This window comes from Heterodontus francisci, chromosome 7 (genome assembly GCF_036365525.1).
Source record: "Heterodontus francisci isolate sHetFra1 chromosome 7, sHetFra1.hap1, whole genome shotgun sequence".
Classification (NCBI taxonomy): domain Eukaryota; kingdom Metazoa; phylum Chordata; class Chondrichthyes; order Heterodontiformes; family Heterodontidae; genus Heterodontus; species Heterodontus francisci.
Genome location: NC_090377.1, coordinates 53,806,251 through 53,823,548, shown reverse-complemented (window position 1 = coordinate 53,823,548; position 17,298 = coordinate 53,806,251). Strand labels below are relative to the sequence as shown.

The following is a 17,298-nucleotide window of genomic DNA, read 5'->3' as shown; positions in this document are numbered from 1 at the left end:
TAACTAACCTGTTTTCTGCACCCTCCACCCCAACCTTTTGAATAAAGGGGTTTTGCTACTTTCCAGTCTGAGGGAATCTTTCCAGAATCTAGCGAATTTTGAAAAATTATCAATGCATCTACTACCTCATTAGCCACCTCTTTTAAGACCCTAGGATGAAGCCCATCAGGACCCGGAGAGACCCATCATTTGAAGAGCACCTGCCCCAGTACATCAATGGTAATATTTTTGCTTCCCAGTACAGCTGTCCTTGTGGCCACTCTCAGAGAGATTGCCAACTTGAGCTTAAGTGTGCTGTGCTATAAATTCATAACTAGAAACTTGTGGCATTTAGTAATTGGCTAAGGATTAGCAATGTGATGACAATGACAGCCAGTAAATAGAGCATCCTAAACTATCCACTGCCTCTGTCTTTTCACAGACAGGTCTCACAGCTCTCTTTAATTCCTATTTGCATCTTTCATGCTGCTTTCACTATTTAATTCAATTGAATTTTCATCATTTTTTGCAATAATTTAGAACAGTGTAAAGCTTTTCTGCAAGCAAAAATTCTTGGGTCTGGGGCGGCACAGTGGCGCAGTGGTTAGCACCGCAGCCTCACAGCTCCAGCGACCCGGGTTCAATTCTGGGTACTGCCTGTGTGGAGTTTGCAAGTTCTCCCTGTGTCTGCGTGGGTTTCCTCCGGGTGCTCCGGTTTCCTCCCACATGCCAAAGACTTGCAGGTTGATAGGTAAATTGGCCATTAGCAATTGCCCCTAGTATAGGTAGGTGGTAGGGAAATATAGCGACAGGTGGGGATGTGGTAGGAATATGGAATTAGTGTAGGATTAGTATAAATGGGCGGTTGATGGTCGGCACAGACTCGGTGGGCCGAAGGGCCTGTTTCAGTGCTGTATCTCTGAATATCTCTGAGTCTTCAGACACACCAGCAGGAGGGGAAAGGGGGAATTCCACCCTATCAGAAATATCAGCACTTTTAGGGGTGATCATAAAAGCCCAGATTTTGTGTTAAGAATAACGGTGAGGCTATCAGCACTCATTATGCAGTGAATCAGACAGAAATCTCTGATATCCACACATGCACAGTTAATTGGGGAAGTCAGGAAGTTGTCCTGCTCCTCTAGATGCTTCACTATCACATAGCATTTAGCACATAGAATAGGTCATTCAGCCCATCCACACTGGCAGTGTTTTAGGCTCCACATGAGCCTCCTTCCACCTTTCTTCATCTATCCCCATCAACATATCCTTCTGTTCCTTTCTTCCTTATGTGTTTATCTAGCTTCACCTTAAATGCATCTATACTCTTCAGTGGTATCTCATCAAGAGACTTGGCACTTACATACATGGAAAGGGATGAATTTGCAGTACCTACCCACTAGATATCCACTAAGCATGACAGAAAAGTTAGAGCTTGTCCATTCAAGTATAAATGAATTTTTAACAGCGTAATAAGTCTTAATTACTGGCAAACAACCTCTCTGGCACAGAAAATGTACTTTTACCAGTGTGGAGTCTCATTCCTTTAGATTTTAATTATTGTTGGAAACTTAAAGAAATTTAATAATATTACCTTTTTAACTTTTTCTTTGTCTGTTCTCTCTCAATCCCATCTTTCTTTCCCTTGCTCCCTTCCAGTAGAGGATTTGGCATTAAATTAAATATTCTAACTTCCAGGTTTAAATTCTGTGTGTCTCAGTAAGGATTCTTCAAACTAATTGATTGAGGAGACACGCCATTGCTTGCTCTAATCACATAGGTCCCAGTGCCACTGTGGAGGGCACTGTGCTAGTTCAGCTCTCTAATTACTGCAAGCCGTAGTGTAGAAGACTAGTATAAGTGTATTGAATGGCTAGCGCCGTTGTTTACTGCTGACAACAAAATCTGGGCTATTATATTGTTCCTCAGGATGTGGCCAACACTGGCAGGGCCACAGCCCTGAAAAGGTGATGGTGTGCCTTGCAGTAAGTATTATTTTTTGTTAATTGATAGACTTGCTAGATTACTTCAGTGGAGATTAACATGAGAAACATCTAGGTCAGACAGGTACGGGTGGCAGGTTCTCTTTCCTGCAAGACTGTAGTAAGCCCGCAGCTTTCACATTCATTTTCCTGGTGCCAGCACACAAATTACTAGATTCATTGAATTTTATTTCCTAATTTGCCACGGTAGGAATTGAACCCCCACTTGATTGGGATCCCCAACCACCACCTTAAACACTCACTCCCTCCACCATCAGCGCACACCAAGCCTCCTTTGACAGCACCTTCACGGTCACTGAGTCAAAAACCTGGAATTACCTTCCTAATAGCACTGTGGGTGTACCTACACCACATGGACTGCAGCAGTTGCCCTTTTCAAGGCAATTAGGGCTGGGCAATGCTTACATTCCATGGAAGAATAAAAAAAACTCACAATCTCTCAAATGCTAGTCTAGTACCATCATCACAACACTACAACACCCAACCTATGCATAATTGAGGGAATTATGTGATTTACACCCTTAGCAACGCTGGGCATCTAGGACATTGCATGCAGCATTGTAGGGTCATTGGGTAGAACAATCATTGGGAGAGAAGCAGCAGGAGAGGAGAGCATTAAAAAAATGCACCAGAACCTCAGAGATTCGGAGAGAAGCAGCAGGAGAGGAGAGCATTTAAAAAGCACGCCAGAACATCGAAAATTGGGAGAGATTGAGACCCAAGAGGAGCTGAGGAGAGGTGGAACGGAGAGAGAGAGAGATATAAAGGGCGCGAACAGAGACAGGGAGGCCGAGACCCGAGAGGAGCTGAGGAGAGGCGGAGCGAAAGAGAGATATAAAGGGCGCGAACAGAGACAGGGAGGCCGAAACCCAAGAGGAGCTGAGGAGAGGCATACCCTCGGGACCTTCAGGCAGCGGAATTCCAAGTGACGTCAGGATTCAAAAAATGACGCGGCGCAGGGAAGCAGCTGATTGGTAAGTAGGTTCAGGTGAGTTTTTCTACTTTTTACACTACTGCAGTCCATTAGCTTCAAAAGTAAAGGTAAGGACTTTAGATTGCAGTGGGTAGTGTTTGGAGTAGAACAAGGCCCCTAACGTAATTAATATTTTTTAATTAAAGGGAGTAACTAAGTAATCTAAAGGTAAGTCATGGCAGGCGATCTCGCACCCGTGATATGCTCCTCCTGCACTATGTGGGAAATCAGGAACACTTCCTTGACCACGTGTGCAGGAAGTGTATCCATCTGCAGCTACTGGCTACCCGCATTATGGAGCTGGAGCTGCGGGTGGATTCATTGTGGAGCATCCGCGACGCTGAGATCATCGTGGATGGCACATTTAGCGAGGTGATCACACCGCAGGCAAATGCTGCAAAGGCAGACAGGGAATGGGTGACCACCAGGCAGAGTAGAGGAAGGCAGGTAGTACAGGAGTCCCCTGTGGCCATCCAGACTCTAACAGATATACCAGTTTGGATATTGTTGGGAGAGATGGCTTGGGGAAAGCAGCAAGAGCCAAGTTCATGGCACCATGGGTGGCTCTGCTGCACAGGAGGGAAGGAAGAAGAGTGGCAGGGCTATAGTGATAGGCGATTCAATCGTAAGGGGTACAGACAGGCATTTCTGCGGCCGCAAAAGAGACTCCAGGATGGTATGTTGCCTCCCCGGTGCTAGGGTCAAGGATGTCTCTCAGCGGCTGCAGGGCATTCTGAGGGGGGAGGGTGAGCAGCCAGTTGTCTTGGTACATATCGGTACCAACGACATAAGTAAAAAAAGGGATGAGGTCCTACAAGCTGAATATAGGGGGTTCGGACATAAATTAAAAAGGACTTCAAAAGTAGTAATCTCAGGATTACTCCAGTGCCACGTGCTAGCAAGAGCAGAAATAGCAGGATACATCAGATGAATTCGTGGCTGGAGAAATGGTGTAGGGGGGAGGGACTCAGATTCCTGGGACATTGGGACCAGTTCTGGGGAAGGTGGGACCAGTGCGAGCTGGATGGGTTGCATCTGGGCAGGACTGGGACCAATATCCTCGGTGGGGGGGGGGGGGGGGGGGTGGGGGGAGAGGCGGTGTTTGCTAGTGCTCTCGGGGAGGGTTTAAACTAGAATGGCAGGGGAATGGAAATCTGAGCAGGGAGACAGAGGTAGGGGAAACAAGGATAGAAATGAAAGACAGAAAGGTAAGAAGCAAAAGTGGAAGGCAGAGAAAATAAGGGCGAGAAACAAATGGGGCCATAGTGCAAAACAAAGGTCAGATATCTTTTTAACATTGTTAGTTAAGTCTAAAGGCATTGTGTCTTAATGTGTGGAGGATTTGCAATAAGGTAGATGAATTAACAGCGCAAATAGATATAACTGATTATGATATAGTTGCGATTACTGAGACATGACTGCAGGGTGACCAAGGATGGGAACTGAACATCCAGGGGTATTTAATATTTAGGAAGGACAGGCAAAAAGGGAAAAGAGGTGGGGTAGCGTTGTTAGTAAAGAGGGAAATCAATGCAATCGTGAGGAAGGATATTGGCTTGGAAAATCATGATGCGGAATCTGTATGGGTGGAGCTAAGAAACACCAAGGGGCAGAAAACGTTGGTGGGGGTTGTCTATAGGCCCCCAAACAGTAGTGATGTAAGGGATGTCATTAAAAAGGTAATTAGAGACCAATGCAATAAGGGTACAACTGTAATCATGAGTGACTTTCATCTACATATAGATTAGTCAAACCAAATTAGCAATAATACTGTGGAGGAGGATTTCCTGGAGTGAATATGTGATGGTTTTTTAGACCAATACGTTGAGAAATCAACTCGAGAACAGGCTATCCTAGACTGGGTATTGTGCAATTAGAAAGGATTAATTAACAATCTTGTTGTGCAGGGTCCCTTTGGGAGCCCAGCGATCATAACATGAAAGAATTCTTCATTAAGATGGAGAGGGAAGTAGTTGAATCCGAAACTAGGGTCCTGAATCTAAATAAAGGAAACTATGAAGGTATAAGGTGTAAGTTGGCTATGGTAGTTTGGGGAACTTTACTAAAAGGGTTGATGGTGGATAGGCAATGGATAATATTTAAAGAACGTGTGCATGAATTACAACAATTATTCATTCCTGTCTGGCGCAAAAACAAAAATGGAAAGGTGACTCAACTGTGGCTTGCAAAAGAAATTAGGGATAGTATTAGATCCAAAGAGGAGGCATATAAAACTGCCAGAAAAAGCAGCAAGTCTGAGGATTGGGAGCAGTTTAGCATTCAGCAAAGGAGGACAAAGAGGTTGATTAAGCGAGGGAAAGTAGAGTATGAGAGTAAACTTGCAGGGAACATAAAAACTAACTATAAAAGCTTCTATAAACTGAAGAGAAACAGATTAGTGAAGACAAATGTAGGTCCCTTACAGTCAGAAACGGGGGAAATTATAATGGGGAACAAAGAAGTGGCAGAACAATTAAACACATATTTTGGTTCTGTCTTCACAAAGGAGGACACAAAAAACCTCCCAGAAATGTTAAGAGAACCAAAGGTCTAATGAGATGGAGGAACTGAAGGAAATCAAAGTGCTAGGGAAATTAATAGGGTTAAAGGCTGACAAATGCCCAGGGTCTGATCATGTACATCCCAGAGTACTAAAGGAAGTGGCCCTGGAAATAGTGGATGCATTGGTGGTCATCTTCCAAAATTCTATAGACTCTGGAGCAGTTCCTACAGGTTGGAGGGTGGCAAATGTAACCCCACTATTTAAAAAAGGAGGGAGAGCAAAAACAGGGAATTACAGACCAGTTAGCCTTACATCAGTAGTTGGGAAAATGCTAGAGTCTATTATAAAGGATGTGATAGCAGAACACCTAGAAAGCATAAACGGGATTGGACAAAGTCAGCATGGGTTTACGAAAGGGAAATCATGCTTAACAAATCTACTGGAGTTTTTTTGAGGACGTAGCTAGTAGAATAGATAAGGGAGAACCAGTGGATGTGGTGTATTTGGATTTTCAGAAGGCTTTTGATAAGGTCCCACATAAGAGGTTAGTGTGCAAAACTAAAGTACATGGGCTTGGAGGTAATATACTGGCATGGATTGAGAATTGGTTGACAGACAGGAAATAGAGAGTAGGAATAAACGGGTCTTTTTCCAGGTGGCAGGCAGTGACTAGTGGGGTACCGCAGGGATCAGCGCTTGGGTCACAGCTATTCACAATATATATTAATGACTTGGGTGAGAGAACTAAATGTAACATTTCCAAGTTTGCAGACAACACAAAGCTGGGGTGGGGGGGGGGGGGGGGGGGAGAAATGTGAGCTCTGAGGAGGATGCAAAGAGGCTCCAATATGATTTGGACAATTTGGGTGAAGTGGGCAAATGCAGGGCAGATGCAGTATAACATGGATAAATGTGAGGGTATTCACTTAGAAAGGCAGATTATCTGAATGGTAACAGATGGGGAAAGGGGGAGGAGGTGCAACAAGACCTGGGTGTCCTTGTTCACCAGTCGCTGAAAGCGAGCATTCAAGTGCAGCAAGCAGTTAGGAAGGCGAATGGTATGTTGGCCTTCATTACAAGAGGATTTGAGTACAGCAGCAAGGATGTCTTACTGCAGTTATACAGGGCCTTGGTGAGACCACATCTGGAGTATTGTGTGCAGTTTTAGTGTCCTTATCTGAGGAAGGATGCTCTTGCCATGGAGGGAGTGCAAAGAAGATTTACTAGGCTGATTCCTGGGATGGCAGGATTGAGGTATGAGGAGAGATTGGGTCGACTAGGCCTATAGTCACTAGAGTTTAGAAGAGTGACAGGGGATCTCATAGAAACCAATAAAATTCTAACAGGACTAGACCGGCTAGATGCCAGGAGGATTTTCCCGATGACTGGGGAGTCCAGAACTAGAGGTCACAGTCTCAGGATATGGGGTATGCCATTTAGAATCGAGATGAGGAGAAATTTGTTTACTCAGAGGGTGGTGAACCTGTGGAATTCTCTACTGCAGAAGGCAGTGGAAGCCAAATTATTAAATATATTCAAGAAGGAGATAGATATATTTCAATGCCAAAGGGATCAAGGGATAAGGGGAGAAAGCGGGAACAAGGTACTGAATTAGATGATCAGCCATGATCTTTTTTGAATGGCGGAGCAGGCCTGAATGGCCTACTCCTGCTCCTATTTTCTATGCTTCTATAGAAAAATTATTGGCCAATTTCTGCTTTAAAATTGATCATTAGAAATGATGTTGTGGCAAAATACAGAGAGAAAGGCTTTAAAAAAAAATTGGTCTACTTTCCATAGCCCATGGGTTTGCTAACACTATGAAATGAGGGCCAGAGTGAATTCTCTACAACCTGTGTTCAGGCAGTGCCCCAGTCATGGTGGAAAAAGTGCTGGTGTCCACTCAAAACATTTAAATGAGCCTGAACTCCAGAATTTGGATAGTCAGGGTCACAGGGAACAGGTGAGCAGAAGCTCCACTTCAACTCAGACCCATCCGCCGACCCTCCCCCAGGAATTTCAGGGCCAATGGGTGTATTTTTAAAAGTTTTGGCAGTAGTATAAATTGGATTGGCCACCCATTATACATCTCTCTTGATTGTCTGTATCGTTGAAATCAATGGAAAGGAGAATTTTAGATGTGTAAAATGGGCAGCCAATCATCCAACACCCAGCTTCACACTATTGTCAAGAATTAAAATTACCTTCAAAGTGCTTACATTATTCATGTTCGACTAATTACAGGAGGTGGCCCTCCCATGTCGCCACTTATGGAGGCATATTTTCATTTACTTAGATGATGTTATATGGTCTATATTGCATAGTGCTTACATTGTAGAATCATACAATTTTACAGCACAGGAGGGGGAGGCCACTTAGCCCATTTGCATCTATGCCAGCTCTCTGAAAAATCTCTCTACTTAGTCCCATCCCCTCCTTAAAGTGTTTCTTTTTCAATACCTCAGATTATGCCAGAATGTCAGCTGGAGCGAACTTCCCCGGCAATAGCCAAGTTATAGTAGTCTGCAGAGGGGCTCTCATAGCTGGAGCATTCAAAAGTTGCTGGCCATGAACCTCACACGTGTCCCCATATGCACCTTCCACCGACTCTGCTGAGGCCACTAGGGGATTATAGAAATAGTGGACTCAGTGGCAGAAAACAGGCGGGGAGTGGAGGGGGCAGCTAAAATGTGGCCAGTCACTTACTCACTCTGATCCCTTGCAATTGTATTGCAACTTGGCAACTGCTAAACAAATGTAATTTCAGTTACATCATCGTCGTAACATAGATAATTCAAAAAATACACTTACGAGTAAAATGGCTTGAAGTAGATGGGTTGACACTGTCACCACTTTCTGCACTCTCACTGTCAGAGATTTCATCATCCGACTCCCTTACAGAGGAACATGGTGAGGCTCCTTCAACATCTTCAAACTTTCTCTTCAAAATCCCACTCATGATGTTTTTAACCTATTAACAGCAACTGTAACAAAATGTATATTTAGTTGAATAACGTTTCTCACTTTCCTTCAAAAAAACACTGAACTCATCGCTGATGATAACTGGAATGTGTGAGGTTCTAGCTGTAGTAATAAAGAACAACTAAAGCTGTAGTGACCCATACATTTCTCAATTACAGGTCGAGCTAACAAGTTTATCTTCAAAATAATAGATCTGCTCTTGTGCCATCATTTTTTACATCTGTAATTGAAGCTAGAGTTTGGTAATGCAGGTTTTGACACATGTAACACCGATCGTTGCTCTTTATTCTGGTGTCAGGTTCAATAATTAGCAAGAACTGTAGGTTAAATGCAGAGATCAGCAGCATGAGTCTACAAACTCTGTGCAACTGTTCTTCATTCTCTGTGCGGAAAGTTAAAGCTCTTAAAAATGATTAGTGCAGCAAGCAATTTTTCCTACAAGCAGACATCTCGTGTTCCAAGAAGAAATGCATATCATTTCTGAGGTCTTGCCCCATTTTTTGTCTACACCTAGGAATTCTTCATTATTCTTTATTGGGTTCACAAAAGCATGTACTAAAGCAAAATACTGCAGATGCTGCTTTTATATCACAAAAGCACGCGTTGGATTGATTCATTAAAGGAAGAACTGGCTTTCACTCTGGCACTGACAATTAGTTTAGGATTGGAGACATGTTTGGGTAAGGAGCTGATATGTGTTCTACACTACATTTACAAGAGTGGTAATTAATAAAAAGCATCAAGTTGTGCTAGCAATTAAATGAATGTGTCTCCTGCTATTGACTTGGTTTTAAGTAACTGTCTACGTATTGCTCACTAAGCAATTAAAGCTATTCCAGACCTGAGCTAAGCTGGTTAAAGTGCTGGTGTGCTTGTAAATTCTAAAATAAGATGGAATTGTTCAATACTTTATTTGGAACTAAACAGGTCGACTAAATGTTTGATTTAAGCCTCTGGACGTCCCTTATAGTTTTCAAAATGTAAGTTTTCAATCATACAAATCTACATGTGGGATTTTTGGAATGCTTTGAATTCACAGCAATTTCATAAATTAACTCCTGCTCACTAAAACTGCTACTCAAATAACCTTTGGAATTATAATAACTTGGTTATTCAAGTTAATTCAGGTTATACCTACACGACAGCGGTTAATGCCTACTTGGGCTTTCTGTATCAGCCACTATATAACATCCAACTTGCATCGAGGAAAAGACTCTGAAAATAGCAGATATATTAAACGATTGCTTGATTATGTATAGAACAAATACATGTACATCCCTTCACAAACTTTAGCAACCTACTTAATCTGCACTTAGGTAATTAAAACCTAACCAGCCTAGCAGCAATCTGACATGATCAGATTGGCTACCTGTTTTATACACTGCTTGATTTCACTTTGCATGGACTAAAAACTAGGATTTAAAAATATGAACATTTGGTAAATTATGCCTTATAGAACGAACACCTCATTAAATGAACTGTCGAGTTAGTAAGTAGCTGGACAACAATATATAAGGTTTATATTAAATGGACGCTGTTTGATGAAAATGCTTCAACAGTCTGTGTTGGATTTAAATCAAGGTCCCCAAGCTGAAAGGAATGAAAGATTTATTTATTTTTATTTAGAGATACAGCACTGAAATAGGCCCTTCGGCCCACCGAGTCTGTGCCGACCAACAACCACCCATTTATACTAACCCTACACTACCCCCATATTTTCTACCACATCCCCACCATTCTCCTACCACCTACCTACACTAGGGGCAATTTATAATGGCCAATTTACCTATCAACCTGCAAGTCTTTTGGAGGTGGGAGGAAACCGGAGCACCCGGTGGGAACCCACGCAGACACAGGGAGAACTTGCAAACTCCGCACAGGCAGTACCCAGAATCGAACCCGGGTCGCTGGAGCTGTGAGGCTGCGGTGCTAACCACTGCGCCACCCTCAGAAAAGGAAGTTATTAAACCTACTGTGCCTTTGCAGTTGGTAGCTCTGCATTGGAGCTATGCCCTCTAGCCCCATTTCTAAATTTTTTGTAACCATTAATTTTCTGAAGTATTTATCCAATTCTTCAATGTTGAGATAGAATGACCCCAACCAGCATATCCATGACAACAGATGTAGCTCTGTAGGCCTCACAAAAAGTACTGTCTGAAGAGGCAGACAGCTTTATCTGAGATATGGCATCTGGCCTAAGAGGAGTGGCAAAACAGTCAAGCACCAGTGACAGAGTTACAAATACACACAATTTTTGTGCCTCAGGTACTTTGCAACTATACTCAGCAAGTCAGCCTGTTTGCTGAATACCTCTAATAAGATCACTGAAGCTTTGGCCTTGATATTAACAGCCTGCTCCCTGTATTAACATATTCAAATCAGGCTGCCACCATGCAGTTTAAAATTCATTGCTGCTGTGTGGGTTTCCCAGGGGTCAGGAAACCCAGCAATGAAAGGGAGGCAGGAGCTGCTGGCTCCACAAGGTCTTTTCCAGCATTCCTTGTGGGCCAGGAAGAGTGGAGAGTGGGAGTGCTCCCCATTGCCCCTCACGGAAGTCTTCCGTCTACCCCAGCAGTGATGTTCGATGTCCCCTCTCTCTGCCTCGATGGACTTGGCTGAAGGGCAGCTTCAAAGCTTGGGAGATGCGGAACACTATGGTGTGCTGTAGCTAGTAGCAGCAATGCAGCTAAAGAGGCAGGGACACATCTGCATAAATATCTCACTGGCAAGACCCTTCAATGAACTCTGCAGCTGGGCAATATTATTTTATCATGGACATAATTACAATCAAGTAAGTGTTATTTGAGATCCTTGTACATTTTTAGCAGAGAACTGCTTTTACGTATTTGACCCTTTCTTCTCTGCACAAGAAAAGAAACACAGGCTGCAAGATACAGTGAAAATGAATCCATTTTACCGTGAATTGTACTATGTGAATTTTCCACAAGTGCCATGAAGTTCTACGTATTGCTTCTTATTTTGTTCTGCTAATATTAAATCCTCCAAAACCTGAGTAATGGTGATGAAGGATTCCTCAGTAGACTGACGAGCTACTTGGAACATATAATTAAAATACTGCGGATGCTGGAAATCTGAAATAAAAACAAGAAATGCTGGAAATACTCAGCAGGTCTGGCAGCATCTGTAGAGAGAGAAGCAGAGTTCACGTTTCGGGTCAGTGACCCTTCTTCGGAACTGACAAATATTAGAAATGTCAAAGGTTAACCTTGTTAACCTTTGAGTATTTCCAGCATTTCTTGTTTTTATATTGGAACATATAAGGCCCACTCTCTGCATTTGCAGTAATTTCTGACAGACCTGCACCATTGTCCATGGCATCGCTTTCTGGAGCAACTCTGGGCTTATTCCGTCTAGAATTGCCTCTTGTGAAAGACTAGAAGATTGCACAGAATTGCCACTGATGTGAGTGTCAGGCAAATGCCACTGTGCTCATACCTTGCTGGATGGCATTTCCTTCTAAAGCCAACTGATCAGTCTGAGTGTAGAACCCTCAGCTCCTTGGGGCTGCTTCTCGATAGCTGCGTCAATCTATCCTTTTTCCTGGAGAGTCAAAGTTGAGTGAATGCTTCATGTGCTTAATCCCAAAGCCTCGGTCGGAGCATTCATGACAGATGTTCCTAGTGTGCTCATGGCTGGCACAACTGCAGTTCCCAATCTAGATCTCACTTTTGTTGTATTCTTAATGAAGATTGCAGTCCAGACAACTATTCAACTGACAGCACATATCTGGATGTTAGATGCCTCCATATGATCCAGACCACCTTCCGTCTCGTGCAAGGAACCAAGTAGCTGTGCTCTTGGGTTGCTGTAAATTTCAGTTTCAATTCCGAGCCATTAATGTCTGCATCCTCATGCAAGTTAGGAGTATAAGTCATGAAAAGAGAGACTTCCAAGCACCTTCAGTGCTCTATTCCTCTATCAGTATATATGCCTCCTCTTCTTTCTGTATCTGCTAATTGCTGGAAGTTTTTTTTTATTCTTTCATGGGATGTGAGCATTGCTGGCAAGGACGGCATTTGTTTCCCATCCCTCATTGTCTTTGAGAAGGTGGTGATAAGCTGCCTTCTTGAACTGCTGCAGTTCATGTGGTGTAGGTACACCCACAGTGCTATTAGGAAGGGAATTCTATGATTTTGGTCCAGTGACAGTGAAGGAATGGAAATATAGTTCCAAGTCAGGATGGTGCATGACTTGGAGGGGAACCTGCAGGTGGTGGTGTTCCCATGCATCTGCTGTCATTGTTCTTCTAGTTGGTACAGGTCGTGGCTTTGGAAGGTGCTGTCAAAGGAGCCTTGGTGAGTTGCTGCAGTGCATCTTGTACACACTGCTGGTGGTGGAGGGAATGAACATTTAAGGAGTGTTGATCAAGTGAGCTGCTTCGTCCTGGATGGTATCGAGCTTCTTGAGTGTTGTTGGAGCTGCACTCATCAAGGCAAGTGGAGGGTGTTCACACTGCTGACTTGTGCTGTATAGGTGATGGGCCCTGTCAACATCCCTGCTGTAGTACTGAAGACTTGTGCTCTAGATCTAGTCGTGCCCCGAGCCAAGCTGTTCCAGTACAGCTACGACACTGGCATCTACCTGACAATGTGGAAAATGTGGTATGTCCTCCACAAAAAGCAGGACAAATCCAATCCGGCCAAACACTGCCCCATCAGTCTACCCTCAACCATCAGCAAAGTGGTGGAAGTTATCATTGGCAGTGCTATCAAGCTGTGCTTACTTAGCAATAACCTGCTCACTGATGCTCAGCTTGGGTTCTGTCAGGACCACTCGGCTCCAGACCTCATTACAGCCTTGATCCAAACATGAACAAAAGTGCTGAATTCCAGAGGTGAGGTGAGAGTGACGGCCATTGACATCAAGGCAGAATTTGACCAAGTGTGGCATCAAGGCTTTGGGGAGTTAGGAGGTGAGGTACTCACTGCAGAATTCCCAGCTTCAGACCTGCTCTAATAGCCACATTATTTATTTGGTGTCCAGTTAAGTTCTCTGGTCAATGGCAAGCCCCAGGATGTTGATGGTGGGGGATTCAGTGATGGTAATGTCTTCCTCCAGTTAGATGTTTAATTGTCACCACCATTCACCATTGGACATTGCAAGACTGCAGAGCTTCGTTCTGATCCGTTGGTTGTGGGATTGCTTAGCTCTGTCTATTGCATGCTGCTTCCACTATTTAGCATGCATGTAGTCCTGTGTTGTAGCTTCACCAGGTTGGTACCTCATTTTTTTTTTAAAGTTATGCCTAGTGCTGCTCCTGGCATGTTCTCCTGCACTCCTCATTGAACCACAACTGATCCCCGAGCTTGATGGTAATGGTAGAGTGAGGGATATGCTGGGCCATGAGGTTACAGATTACAGTTGAATAGAATTCTGCTGCTGCTGATGGCCCACAGCACCTTATGGTAGTACTCTTGTCTGAGTCTCAAGACTCTGGGTTCAAGTCCCACTCCAGGGCTTGAGCACAAAAAGCAAGTACTGAGGGAGCACTGCACTGATTCGGGTGCAGTCGTTTGGATGAAACATTAAACTGAGCCCCCATCTGCTTCGGTGGATGTAAAAAATCCCATGACACTATTCAGAAGAAGAGCAAGAGCATTATCCCCGGTGTCCTGGCCAATATTTATCCTTCAATCAACATCACAAAAACAGATCATCGGTCATTATCACATTGCTGTTTGTGGGAGTTTGCTGTGCACAAACTGGCTGCTGATTTTCCTGCATTACAACAGTGACTACACTTCAAAAGTACTTCATTGGCTGTAAAACACCTTGAGACATCCGATGGGTCTGAAAGATGCTATATAAATACAAGTCTTTCTTTTTTATGCCATTTAGCACAGTTATTGTCGAGGAAGATGGTGGAGTAGTGCTAATGTCATAGAGGCTCAGACCAATGCCCTGGGGACAGGAGTTCAACTAATTAATAAGTACAATTAATTAATTTTAGAAATCTGGAATTGAAAGCTAGTTTCATGGCACTATTACTGAGACCATTATTGTCGTAAAAACCCAACTGGTTCACTAATGTCCTTTAGGGAAGGAAATCTGCCATTCTTACCTGGTCTGGCCTATGTGTGACTCCAGACCCACAGCAATGTTGTTTACTCTTAACTGCCCTATGAAATGGCCCAGCAAGCCACTCAGTGACAAAGCCTATTAGGGATGGGCAGCACAGTGGCGCAGTGATTAGCACCGCAGCCTCACAGCTTCAACGACCCGGGTTCAATTCTGGGTACTGCCTGTGTGAAGTTTGCAAGTTCTCCCTGTGTCTGCGTGGGTTTTCGCCGGGTGCTCCGGTTTTCTCCCACAGCCAAAGACTTGCAGGTTGATAAGTAAATTGGCCATTATAAATTGCCCCTAGAATAGGTAGGTGGTAGGGGAATATAGAGACAGGTGAGGATGTGGTAGGAATATGGGATTAGTGTAGGATTAGTATAAATGGTTGGTTGATGGTTGGCACAGACTCGGTGGGTCGAAGGGCCTGTTTCAGTGCTGTATCTCTAAATAAATAAATAAAAATAAATGCTGGCTTGCCAGTAACAGCCAAATCCAATGAAAGAAGAAAAAAAAACAGCATGGAGGGTGTTCTCAGTGTGAAGATGGGACTTCGACTCCACAAGGATCGTGTGGTGATCACTCCTACCAATACTATCATGGACAGAAGCATCTGCGACAGATAGACTGGTGAGGCCGGGGTCAAGTTGGTTTTTCCTTCTTCTTGTTTCTCTCACCACCTGCTGTAGGCTCAGTCTGGCAGATATATTAGCTCTGTCAGTCGTGGTGCTACCAAGCTATTCTTGGTGATGGATATTGAAGTCCCCAGAATACATTCTGTGCCTTTGCTAGCCTCAATGCTTCTATCAAATGGTGTTCAGCCTGGGAGAGTACTGATTCATCAGCTGAGGGAGGGCGGTAGGTGGCAATCAGCAGGAGGTTTCTTTGCCCATGTTTGACCTGATGCCATAAGACTTCATGTGGATGTAAGATGGTCAGTGTAATATTAGTGACTCTTCTGCTTTTGTTGGCGGTCACTATGATCTCTTAGCTTTGTGAAATGAGCAGATGATACAGTATGAATAAAGAAGCACAGATATGCATATAGGTCTCTATTATGTACTTGGGTATAGTGTGCATGGATGTGTTCATGAACAAGTAATGCCAATTATAGAATATGTTATCTACCACAAGCCTAAACTTCCCCTCCAGCTACCAAAAACATGAACATACGAATTAGGAGCAGGAGTAGGCTACTCAGCCCCTCGAGCCTGCTCCGCCATTCAACAAGGTCGTGGCTGATCTGATCGTAACCTGAACTCAACATTCCTGCCTACCCCCAATAACCTTTCACCCCCTTGCTTATCAAGAATCTATCTACTGCTGCCTTAAAAATATTCAAAGACTCTGCTTCCACTGCCGTTTGAGGAAGAGAGTTCCAAAGACTCGCGACCTTCTGAGAGAAAAAAATTATCATCTCTGTCTTAAATGGGTGACCCCTTATTTTTAAACAGTGACTCCTAGTTCTAGATTCTCCCACCCTTTCCACATCCACCCTGTCAAGATCCCTCAGGATCTTATATGTTTCAATCAAGTCACTTCTTACTCTCCTAAACTCCAGCGGATAGAAGTCTAGCCTGTCCAACCTTTCCTCCTAAGACAACCTGCCCATTCCAGGTAATCTAGTAAACCTTTTCTGAAATCTTCCAATGCATTTACATCCTTCCTTAAATAAGGACATCAATACTATACACAGTACTCCAGATGTGGTCTCACCAATGCCCTGTATATCAGAAGCATAACCTCCCTACTTTTGTATTCAATTCCTCTCGCAATAAACAATAACATTCTATTAGCTTTCCTAATTACTTGCTGAACCTGCATACTAACCTTTTGTGATTCATGCACTAGGACACCCAGATCCCTCTGCATCTCAGAGCTCTGCAATCTCTCACCATTTAGGTAATATGCTTCTTTTTTATTCTTCCTGCCAAAATGGACAATTTCACTTTTTCCCACACTATACTCCATTTGCCAGATATTTGTCCATTCACTTAACCTTTCTATATCCCTTTGTAGCCTCCTTATGTCCTCTTCACAACTTACTTTCCTACCTATCTTTGTGTCAACAGCAAATTTAGCAACCATATCTTTGGTCCCTTCATCCAAGTCATTTATATAAATTGTAAAAAGTTGAGGCCCCGGCATTGATCCCTGTGGTACACCACTTGTTACATCTTGCCAACACAGCCAGATTTTCCTCCTATTATTGCCTGATTTTCAGTTGATATTCAGGCAGCAGGTATCGGAAAATTGGCAGAATGCCCTCCCAGCTAAACTCACATTTTCTGGTGGGCAGAACCAGGTTTGGTAGAAGTGACCACCTGAAACTGGCCTTTTATTTACCTATTAATTTGTGAGCATGACGTTACCCGCTGTTCTGCAATACAGGATTCCTGACATAAAAATGTCCAAGGGTGTTCGTTGATATTTAATAGTGGTAAATATACCTGGAGCATGGAAAGGCCACAGTAATAAGATGTAAGTGTACTTTCTCAATTTTTGCCCTTACATCAATAATAATAAATGATTCATGGTTTCCCTGCAACACTATTAGTGGTTTTGTTTGCCAATAGGACTCTACCCATAAAGGACATATGGGTGGATACACAAGACTTCACAAGGAAAACCCTGTGCCCACTTGCTGGTTCTCACACATAGGCAACTGTAAAATACTTTGGCAAATAATCAGTGCTGTTAGAGGGTGCACTTCCAAGCAGATCCAAGGCATCACCAGCTATATAAATGCCTGACTAAATGTGATTTTGGATGCTTCTTTG

At 43.5% G+C, this 17,298-nt stretch overlaps 1 protein-coding gene across 5 annotated transcripts in view; it reads right to left on the bottom strand.

The window, feature by feature from the left end:
• csrnp3 (cysteine-serine-rich nuclear protein 3) overlaps positions 1–17,298 on the bottom strand; it is a 125,455-nt gene that overhangs the window by 39,324 nt on the left and 68,833 nt on the right. For all 5 annotated transcript variants that reach the window (XM_068035207.1, XM_068035209.1, XM_068035210.1 and 2 more), the window contains one exon: positions 8,270–8,442. In XM_068035207.1, coding sequence (XP_067891308.1) covers positions 8,270–8,417 — 148 coding nt within the window. In that variant the 5' untranslated portion in view covers positions 8,418–8,442. The remainder of the gene's footprint in view (positions 1–8,269; positions 8,443–17,298) is intronic.